This window comes from Euprymna scolopes, chromosome 16 (assembly GCF_053919585.1).
Source record: "Euprymna scolopes isolate OS-2025 chromosome 16, ASM5391958v1, whole genome shotgun sequence".
NCBI lineage: Eukaryota > Metazoa > Mollusca > Cephalopoda > Sepiida > Sepiolidae > Euprymna > Euprymna scolopes.
In genome coordinates this window covers 25,891,384-25,903,100 of record NC_136497.1, presented here as the reverse complement: position 1 = coordinate 25,903,100, position 11,717 = coordinate 25,891,384, and the positions used below count along the sequence as shown (strand labels likewise).

Sequence of the window (11,717 nt, the reverse complement as noted above, 5' to 3'; positions counted from 1 at the left end):
TATGCACTGAATTCTACAGAAAACCCGCCAGCAAATGCCTCTTCGTACATTTCAAATCTGCGCTACCTCTCAAGGACAAACTAAACTACGCACATGCCGAAATCTCACGCATACAAGACAAATGCACTAACATCTCCGACAAACATACACACACTAACAATTTCCTACAGACCCTCTCACTAAACGGCTACCCTAATACGATCCTATCCTCACTTAAAAAGAAAAAACGCAACACCCGACCCTTCTCTAACAATTGTTTTCTAAAACTACCCTTCCTCAGCGACAAAATCTCATCTTCAATCCGAAAAGCCATCCGCAGTGAGGGGCTCAACATTCAACTCATCCACACTGGATCTACTTTAAGACAACAGCTCAACCGAAAACATCCATCGCATACACCTTCCCCTTGTTCACTCTCTAATTGCCCAATATCACACAGAGGTTTATGCTTTAAGAACCACGTTGTTTACGACCTACAATGCGCTAAATGCAGTGCATCTTACATCGGAAGCACTACCAGATTGCTTCATCACCACATTAAAGAGCACTTAAACACTGCTTCGTCGTTCTATAAACATATTCGCACTTGCATTAATTCAGAACCAGATTTTCACATCAACATTCTTGCTTCTTCAAGAAACGTAGGTCAACTTCGTATCCTCGAATCTTTAATTATTTCAAAAAATACTCCCACACTAAACAATAGACTGGAATTGAGCTCCGCTTTTATAATATAAGTTTAAAACATAAGAAAAACAATAATTAAAAAAAAAAAAAAAAAAAACCTTGCTTGAATAGTCATCTCCCTTGATTCACAAACGCAACAAGTATTTCAAACATCAACTGATTTATTTTAACGTTCTCCTAACGTCATTTTTTGTTCTATATTTCGCGGTATCACGTGGCAAACTCTGCGGCTACTTTTCCAATTTTGAACACTCTTCCGCTGTCTTCTCTTGAAAATGGACTAATAAGTCTGAAATATATTGAGATTTACAACACCATTGAATACAACAGAAAAAAAAAATTACTGTTGTTTAGAGTTAAAATTTGTGTGAAAAAGAAAAAACAAACAACAAAAAAAAAAGAAATTTATTTCTTTCATTTACATTTAATTTTACTCTATATAAAAAAAAATCTCGCATTGTTCTTGGCTTTTAATTTTATCTTATATATATATATATATATATATATATATATATATATATATATATGTGTGTGTGTGTGTGTGTGTGTGTGTGTGTGTGTGTTAACGTTCTATCGTTTATTTACTGTTCTAGACTATTTTATATCTCCAACTTGAATAGAAATGCTCGTTATACAATATTTGACTCAGAAAGTATACTGTTTTGTGTGATTTAATAATAGATTTTACTGGATAGATTTATAGGGTAATTTGTTAGATAAATATCAAAAAATCTTCCATTCTTCCCGATTTAATAGTTCTACCCTTATTTGTGTATTAACAATGAACACCATTTTTTATTTAGTGTTTTACCCATTAAGCTATTTTAGAATGTCTGTTTTAACGGCATTCCTTTTAATTTAATGTGTTTCTATTACCACCGATGACCTTTTTTTATGAATGATCGAATGGTTTCATTGATAGAAATGATGTAATCAAACACTTACGTCGTTGTACATTTGACGCTGGTTTCTGATTGGTCGCATGCTTTGCTGTACATGATGTTATGTCTCTGAATATCACTTTCTGTCACGTTGTTGATGTCTTGAGTTTTAGTCTTGCAAACGTTCGGCCTGAAAAGTAAAGTTTGCACGTTTTTAGCATTAAGTCGAAATAGGAATATATTTCATTAAAGCGTTACTTACTCTATTTTATAAGTTCTTGTTTCCATTCTTTCCAATAATTAGATAGGCCGAAATTTATAACAACAAAATAATTGACTAAAACTAATCGCCTTATAATAATCTACTATATAAAGTTATATGTAATTTTCTTTGAGATGTTTGTTGGTTATAGTCTAGAACACCCATTTTCAATATTTAATTCTGTTTCGCTCAAATGCAGCAGATCTATATCCTTAAAATATATATTGAATCAATTCTAACGAAAACATATTTAATCCGGCTCTACATTTAATTTTTTCTCAGTAATACAGGGTTTGGTAGAAATACCTCCCACATTTTAAACTTTCAACTATAGCTAATGAACTCATGATGTTTTCATTTAGCTAATACCTTGCCTTCTTTCACGTTCACTCATTAGGCAATATGGTTTAGACTGGTACATATCGTGCTTTTACTGTAAAAATGGCGAATCAGTAACTGAAACACAGTGCTTTCCGAGTTCATTGCAAGTTAGGACGGCATGATGCTGTTCCAGAGAGAAAATCAATACTGCTATGGGTTGCAAATTTCGGAGATATGGATTCGACACTTAAAAGAAATCCACCTGGAAGGCCTCGAAGTGCTCGATTGCCAGACAATATTCGAACCCTGTGACTTTCTGTTGCTCAGTCTCCTACATGTTCAGTTCGCAAACATACTTTGGCCTTAGGATTGTCTGCTCGAAGAATTCTATACACTGATATGCAGTTTCATCCATACAAATTAATGATTGCTCAGAAACTACGCGAGCGCAACCGGGAACATCGTATGTCAAAATGTGGGAGATATTTCTGATGTACCCTGAATTAGGAAATGTAAATTTTTATTATCTCACACAAATACATACCATGGCTTTCACTCTAACAAACATGGAATATTTTAAGGTAACAGCCATCTTTGATTTCTGGAGTAAATTTAATTATCAAATACTTTTCATTTGAATAATCTTAAATTAGTAAAAAAATATATAATTCAATTTATTTTTGCGACTCTCATTATTGTTTCTAGTTTACTCAATGTATTTATTCAGCAATAAGTGATATCTAATGATTGGAACTGAGATCACTGTAAACATAAACCGAAACATATATTATAAAAACAGGTGTATTATGTAGATAAACGATTCCTCTGGTCTTTTGTATAGCCTCGTTGAGTGACCTGTAGACACCACTCATATTGATTAATAACTGTGAACTCAATTCGACATGAAAAGCTGAAATCTATATTATTTCACTCTCATCACAAAAAGTCTTACTCAATTGACGGATTGATGAATCGTTCTCGTGACATAAACAAATACACATCTAAAATAAACACCTAACTTTATTATAACGCAGTTTTGTTTTTACGATTTTCTTTTATAATATAATTTCCGATACAATTTTCTTCGTCTCTGTCTTGTGGCCACCTTTTTTTCATCAATCTAATTATATTAAAAAAATCTTTAAAATGTTTCTGAAATATTTCAGATGACGATTAATATTTTGTATTTTTTATTATTCGGAATACTGTTCTCAACTTGATTCGTTTCGGCCGATGTAATCTCCGAGCATCTTTAAGCGTACTTTAAGGAGTAGCATGCTCTGATTCTACCGTTTATTTACTGTTCTAGACTATAACCCACCGTGTAGAAATCAGAAGTAATTCGCAATTGTATTCTGAGAATCGCCTACACTGAGGTTGAAACTTTAACCTCCAGAAAAGTGTTATTTACAACTGAATTTTCCTTAGTACTTTACTCTGTTATGCCACAACGAAGGTCGGAGGTTACGTTGTGAAAATAACACTCAAGATGAGAACTTAATAATCTTAATAATCCAAATAATACGAATTATTAATCCTCATCCAAGCAAAATTCAGAAACAGGGAAAACATCTTGTTTTTGCTCATAACGTACTATTTAACAGAGAGTAATAATCTTTGATTTGTTAAGGAATCGTGTAAAAACAATTGCATACAATAAGAAGACATGTTAAATCGTCTTAGTCTAGCATTAACGTTAGCTATTTTATGTTTTTCTTGAACTAAACGTACTGTGTTCAGATGTATTTTTTTGAACTCGGACATCCCGCTCTTCCCTCTCCCTCTCTTTATCACTCTCTCTCTCTCTCTTTCTCTCTCTCCCTTTCTCTCTCTCTCTCTCTCTCTCTCTCTCTCTCTTAGGTTTCCTAAGGTGTGGTCGAGTAGAAATCCTAAATAATTAGCTAGAACCCGTGGCGTATTGGATAAAGTACTTGGTAAAATTTAGTTACAAGTTACATTCTTCTCTGGGTTGAATGTTAATTCTTCAGAATACAATTGCAAATTACTTAGGACTTTTACCTCGTGATCGCTGACAGAACGAGAACATGCTACCCCCGTGTATTAAATAAAGAATCCTGTGCAAAATACGACAGAGTTCGACAGAAAGATTTCCGAGTTCGACGTGATACAAAGTCGGAAGTTACATCGGCCGAAACGTTCTGAAACTAATACTGAAGATGAGAATCATAGTCAAAATAATCTAAATAATATGAATAATTGAAAATATTTCAAATCACGAGTTTAATGGCACAAACGCCATCTTGAGAATGTGTCATCATTTTTTTTATTGAAATGTCTTACTTTAGAACAAAACCTAAATGTTTTATTAGATAAGATTTTATGGGTCCTATTTTATGTCTCCAACTTCCTCATGTCTATAAATTATTGACACATAAAAATCACACCTATCCTTTAATTATAAAATACATTGACTTCATAATAATAATAATAATAATAATAATAATAATAATAATAATAATAATAATAATAATAAAAGTAATATAAAACATTGGATTTTTATGTTCATTATAGGATACAAATGCACCCCGTCTGTTTTTAGGTCAATCTCTCCTAAAATCAGTAAATCTTTTCTTTATCATAAATGTAATTAAATTCACGTAATTTCCATTAATAGAATTAATTATCACTCATGTCCATATCTTCTCACGCAAATTGTATGATTCTAAACTCGATAGTGAACTTCAAATTTACAAACTTTGAGAAGTGTAGGATCGCCCTTATGTTACCATTATTCCGAGGTCCACTCCCTACGGAGTTCTGATACTTGTCAGAATTAATCTGTGGGTAAAAAATAATGTTTGCCGTGCATAATACTAATAATAGTACTTCGTGCACCTTTGGGCTATGTGTTCGCTTATATCCTTCCTCGAAATGAAACTTTACTACTTTTTCTGGTCTACCTCATTTCCGAACTCTAACTCAAACTCAAGATTTCTCTCAAATCATATTCAATATAAAATAAAATAGAATCGATTGATGAAGTCCTAAAACTTTGGGATGCATGGGATCGACCCATAGTTTCCACTAATCCCAGATTTTTTTTTACATGGTGGTCACCACTTATCAAGGCACGGAAGCCACTCAAGGATAAGGGTTATTGTAAGTACAGTACGCTAGTGTGGAGATTTAATAAAATGTCTACTTAAGGGGGCGGTTTATCAGGAATTTGTTTACGTTGGACTTGAAGACATCCAGGTTGTAGTCAGGTGGGACGCAGGCAGACGGAACAGAGTTCCACAGGCGTACAGTTCTAAGAAAGAAGCTTTGTTCATGGAATCTACGTTTTGAATTAGACATAGATAAAGAGTGGGGAAAGTTTTTGACAGTGGAATCAGCTAGACGGGTGTTTTTCGTAAAAGATTGGCGAGGGGGGACCAGAAATTGGAGTTCAGACGAGCACCTGCCATAGAAATAACTATAAAACAAAGATAGGCTTGCAACGTCTCTTTTGTGGGAGAGAGATTGCAAGGAAGAGAAAAGGGCATCCCCCACTAAGCCACGAAGTTTATTTTGTACTCTGTCAAAGCAAGATAGGCTGTTTTTAGCAGCTCCTGGCCAGATATGGCAGCAGTATTCCATCCTTGGAGTACTTGGCTTTTATATAGATAGAGAATTGCATCAGTAGTGAGATATCTTCTGGAGCGGTAGAAGGATCCCACCATTTTTCCAGCGACCTTGGAAACACACTTGATGTACGTGTTCCATTTCAGATCAGGAGTGAAGGTCAAGCCCAGAAGTTTGTCAAAACATGGGGTTTCTCCTAGACGAGAGCCATCTATTTCAATTGATGCCAGATGGGAATCTGAGCGTTGATGATGTAAAGATAGGAGTTTGGTTTTAGATGCATTAAAAGTAACCAGCCACCTCTTTCCCCAGTGAACCACGCGCTCGAGATCAGAGGAGAGAGAATCAGAGAGGGCTTTGTCATTTACAGTCTTTGATGTGTTGCCGTAGATGGCCGTGTCATCAGCATAGATGTCAACGAATGATTTAAGTATGTGTTTAGGGAGGTCATTGATGTAGATCAGGGAGAGAGTTGGGCCCAGGATGCACCCTTGAGGGACTCCAGCATTAATACTGCAGGCCTCTGATTTTTTCCATCGACCACTACTTTTATGAGTTTTTGGCCAGAAATTTGGCTGTCAATGAGTCGAAGTTCAATGATTTGACCTTTAAAAAATCTACAAAACTCCTCTGCCAATTTTGGGTATAAACACTTGAAATTTTAGATGTAGGTTACCTGAACATGAGTAAAACTTTTAAATATATATACACATATGCAAATAACGTTATGAACAATACATAGAGCCCGAGCAAAGCCGGGCTGAACAACTAGTATGATAATAAAAAGAGATGTTGAAAGATTTAAAAAAAAAATTACTTACCCTTCCCACCAATTCTTTCCTCCAATATTTGTGAAAAGGAACTGGATCCTAAAGGCATGCACAGAATAGAAATAAAAAAAAAAATTAGTTTAGGTTTACATGTAACGATTGATTCAATGTTTTATAAGACTGTGCATCTTCTTTTCATGGAAATCATTTTATATGGATGCATACCTTACGACTACGGAGAAAAATAATTCGAAATCATCGTTCTAAAATAAACCTATTTCATGAATATAAAATCAATGAATATATATGTATATATAATATGTTTCCATTTATATAGACATGTTATCAAGTGTTATAATTAGGGCTGTGTCAACAGCATATTCTTTTCATTGTTTTGACTCTCGAGTATATATCCGACACAGTTAGACACAGTTAATCAACTGAGAACCACATCACTCTATATAAAAGCATATAAGATATTAACGGATACACACTAGAGTCAAAACAATGAAAAGAATATGCTGTTGTCCTAGCCCTAGTTATAATATAGTGTGATATCGTGTATACATTTTTAGTATTTATTTCAACAGTGTTTAATAAGTGAGTCGGACTTAGTGGTAGTGGTATGAAATATCTACTGCAATTAAACTCCACGTAGGTGTCTACATTTCATCCTCACAGGATAATAATAAGGCTAAATTTCTAATGATTCTCTGCGGAAATGAAATAATAACGCCTCTATTATAGATGTTTTTCATACTACTCTATATATCTAGATATATATATATATATATATAAGTGAAAGTGTCTGTGTGTGTGTCTGTGTGTTTGTTTACATTTCCCTACGCAATAACTCTGTCAATTTTAAGCCTACAGATTCGAAATTTGATATACAGGGTTTGAGATTTGGGAAAATCGATGTGATTGGTTTTCGGGCAGAAATTTGGCGATTAAGGGGTCAAAGTTCAACGATTTGACCTTTGAGAACTCTACCAAACTCCTCCTACAATTTTTGGTCTAAACACGTGAAATTTTATATATAGATTCCTTGGACATGGATCTAACATATTAACTTTATTTGAGCCCTAAACAATAAATTTTAAGGGGTCATAATACGGGTCAAAGTTTTTAAAAATTGAGTGTTTTTTGTTTTGTTTTGCTCAGTATACACCTCAAAACACCTGGGCAACGCCGGGCACCCATGCTAGTATATATATATATATATATATATATATATATATATATATATATATAATTTACTTTTATTTAACGTAGGCTCATATAATATTATATATGTATTAATATTATATATATGTGTGTGTATATGTGTGTATGTGTGCGCACGCGCGTGTGTGCGTGTGTGTGCGTGTGTGTGGAGAGGGGAGGTTAACAATTGTTCACACTTGGCATTAACTTAATTTGCGTAAGAATAATTGAATATATTCACATTAGTACTGTATATAAAATAGAAAAAAAAAATGCCAACATCTCTTATTTTGACCGGATTCTTTGATTATGCGTCGGTTATTGGGGTTATGATGTCCAGTGTTCTAACCGTGATTACATCTCTTTATTCATTTCTTTCTTTCACTTAATGATTATTGTTTCTCTTTTTTTGAAACATATTCGGATGTTACTCTTTTATAGTTAAAGTGACTCTAGTCTGACGCAGAAAACAAAGTAAGTCATTCAACTTCCGTATTTTTCCTTGTATACATGACAATCTTAGATTTATTTTAGAATTATAATTTTAGCACTATATAGTTCTTTGGTATATAATTTGTTTATTATTTAAATGCGTTATTTTTATTAGTTAACTCGAAGTATATTTTATTCTATGTCTGCAGTTAGTTGCTATTTTGCTTTTACGATTTAACACCTTCGAAAATTAAATTTCTAGTTTCTCGCTCAAACATAATATACACGTATCGTTTAATATCTGTATCTCATGGCTCATCTTAATCTTAAAGTTGATCGTCCGCTTTTTTAAAGTTTCAAACTAAAAGTACATAATGACACATGACATATATGTTTCTTTGTTATTGAATATTCCTCAGAAATTATAATATCTTTTAATTAATGACAGCAACGTTGCCCGTATGTAATGTTTTTGTTATTTGGTATTTTCATAGGTAAATATTTGGCTTACATAGTTGACCCTTTTTCTACAGATGTTATTCTATAAAAAGTGCAATGTGCTTTTATTTCGCAATTACAGTTATTTCTCAATTATTAATTTTCTTTTTACTATTTATATAATTAATATTAATACTATTTAATGATTTTTATTATTATTATTATTATTATTATTATTTTTATTGTTGTTGTGTTTGTTGTTGTTATTATTATTATTATTATTAATAATAATAATAATAATAATATTAATATTATTATTATTAATAATAATATTATTATTATTAATATTATTATTATTGTTGTTATTATTATTATTAATATTATTATTATTGTTATTATTATTATTGTTGTTGTTGTTGTTGTTATTATTATTAATATTATTATTATTAATATTATTATTATTGGTGTTATTATTGTTAATATTATTATTATTGTTGTTGTTATTATTAGTATTATTATTATTAATATTATTATTAATATTATTATTATTAGTGTTGTTATTATTATTTTATTATTATTGTTATTATTGTTATTATTATTATTATTATTATTATTATTATTATTATTATTATTTCATTGATTTTTCGTAATTTTCTCTTTGTCATTCAATATTTTATTATTTTGAGCTTTGATAATCATTTTTAGATCTTTACATCAACTGTTAGACAGTTTTAAGTAATTTTTATTGAATATTTTTGTAACGAAGGATGGTTATCCATAAGATTTAGGAGTTCATTATATATATATATATATATATATATATATATATATATATATATATATGTATATGTATATATATATATATAGATAGATATATATATATATATATATATATTCCGCCAGATTCTAGCGGTTCCCAAAAATTATTATTATTATTATTATTATTATTATTATCATTATTATTATTATTATTATTATTGATTTCTTGTTTCACGTAATTAATCTCAATAGCATAATACCAACTGCATTTTAGAGCTGAGATATGAATCTTTCTTGTTTAATACATTTTTGTAAGTAGAGATATTTTTTTTACAAAGGAGACACCACTTATCAAGGCCGGGGCAACTTGAGGATAAGGGTTAATGAGTGTACAGTAGTCAATGGGACAATATCGTAATAATCCGTAATAATCGTTAGTAGTGGACATTTGGTAAATTGGATAAGTTAAGGAGACGACTCAGCAAAATTTTTCTTACGTTGGACTTGAAGACGACCAAATTGTAGTCAGTTGGAAAACAGGAGAACGGAAGAGATTTCCACAGGTGTGCAGTTCTAAGAAAGAAGGTGTTTTCACGAAATCTACGTTTAGGCACAAATAAAGATTGAAAATTATTGAGAGTAGTCTCAGCTAAACGAGTATTTTTCGTGAAAGTTTAGCGAGGGGGGGCATGGATTGGAGCTCAGGCGAGCGCTTGCTATGAAAATAACGATAAAGCAGAGACGGGATGGCAACGTCTCTTCTATGAGTAGAGTTATTACTAAGGCTGCATTCTATAAAAATGCGAATATGTTATGGGATGATTGAAATATGAGTTCATGAATATCGAATGATAATTATTCTTTATATGCGGTTCGTATTATCCACAACTGATATTCTATATTATTAAAACGCGTGTTTTAGTAATTATTAAAGTTTTTTTTTAAATAAAAGCACCGGCCTTAAAATTAATTCGATATTTATTGTGAAATTCTAATAATAAGTTATAAACTCTTTAGTTGTTTTTGGAAGTCGGTTTTTTCATGCGCGGAGTCTCAGAGCACGTGACCATATAAGGGGTTAAGTTTAGCATGCGGTTTATTTATCTACGTGGCCATCGATAAAAAAAGAACAAAACAAAACAAAAAAATGTGTGACCCAGAACACATTTTTTTCCCTTTCTCGCTTTTTAGGTTGCTCGCTAGGGGAAGGGGGGGGGGGCAACACCCTGCCGCGCCTTTCTTTTTTCTCTCTCTCTCTCTCTCTCTCTCTCTCTCTCTCTCTCTCTCTCTCTCTCTCCATTTTGATTTCGTCAAGCGAGAAAGTTCGTGTTTCAACTGTTATTATTTTTCCTGACTAGCTGCAGTTATCATTTCACCACAAGATTAATCTACAGGGTGACCAAAAAACAAAAACAAAAAAACAAAACAAAAAAAAACAAAGCTAAAGTCTCATTTCATTCGGACAAAACACTAAGAAACGGGGCCTAATTAGAGTTGGGGCCCGTTACCCTGTATAACGGTGTCTTTCAAACGACACGTGGTCAGTTGTTTTCTATATTTATACCATTCGTTTTAGTAAGTCCGTCCTTTTCATACTTCCACCTATTGGGATATTTGGTTGTTTTGTTTTACGGCATACCAACCCATTTTTCGGGATATTTAATGCCACATCCAGTAATTTAGGGGTGGGGGGAATTATGTTTAATGTTCTTTATATAGTCACATATTTATTCATGTTTTGTATATTTATTATTGTTTTGTTTTGTTTTACGGCATATCAACCCATTTTTTAGGTTATTTAATGTGAAATCTACTAAATTTTAAAAAGTTTTATTGCTTCAAGTTCTTTATATCATCAAATATTTGTTCGTGGTGTTTGGTTTGTTTGTTTTGTAGAGGAAAATTATTGTTTTTGTTTTTGACTTTATAGAAAATAATTGAGCTTTCAAAGGGAAAGGAAAAAAAACAATAACATCAATTTTAGGCCAGGAAGCCAGTATTCTTGGACATCATGATAGCACCAGTTCATGTATTCGGAAGATTCGATATGCGTTTGCATATCATGTATATTATTTGTGAGCGTAAATATAACCAGTCATATATTTATAAATACTGATTTCGTTTGTTCCGTTTTGGTTAACACTTCCATGAAGTCTCTTTCCCACAGGATAGACGTTATTTCAACTAAGATGGATGACTGATCGCCATCTTATAAACATTCACAGGAAAAACTCGTTTTCTATCAACATTCTAAAGAACCCTCCCCCTTTCTGAATCCGGGTATATGAAAAAACAAACAGTATTTCCATGGGCAGTTTCATTCCAAAGAACTTCCCATTCCGTGTACTACATTACTGCGGGATTGCTTCTCTACAG

At 32.3% G+C, this 11,717-nt stretch overlaps 1 protein-coding gene across 2 annotated transcripts in view; it reads right to left on the bottom strand.

Moving 5' to 3' along the window:
• The window catches only part of LOC145295888 (transforming growth factor-beta-induced protein ig-h3-like), a 130,526-nt gene that overhangs the window by 69,369 nt on the left and 49,440 nt on the right, over positions 1-11,717 (bottom strand). For both annotated transcript variants that reach the window (XM_080141642.1, XM_080141641.1), the window contains 2 exons: positions 6,558-6,605; positions 1,633-1,758 (listed from right to left, as the gene is read on the bottom strand). In XM_080141642.1, the coding sequence (XP_079997768.1) occupies positions 1,633-1,758; positions 6,558-6,605 (174 nt within the window). The remainder of the gene's footprint in view (positions 1-1,632; positions 1,759-6,557; positions 6,606-11,717) is intronic.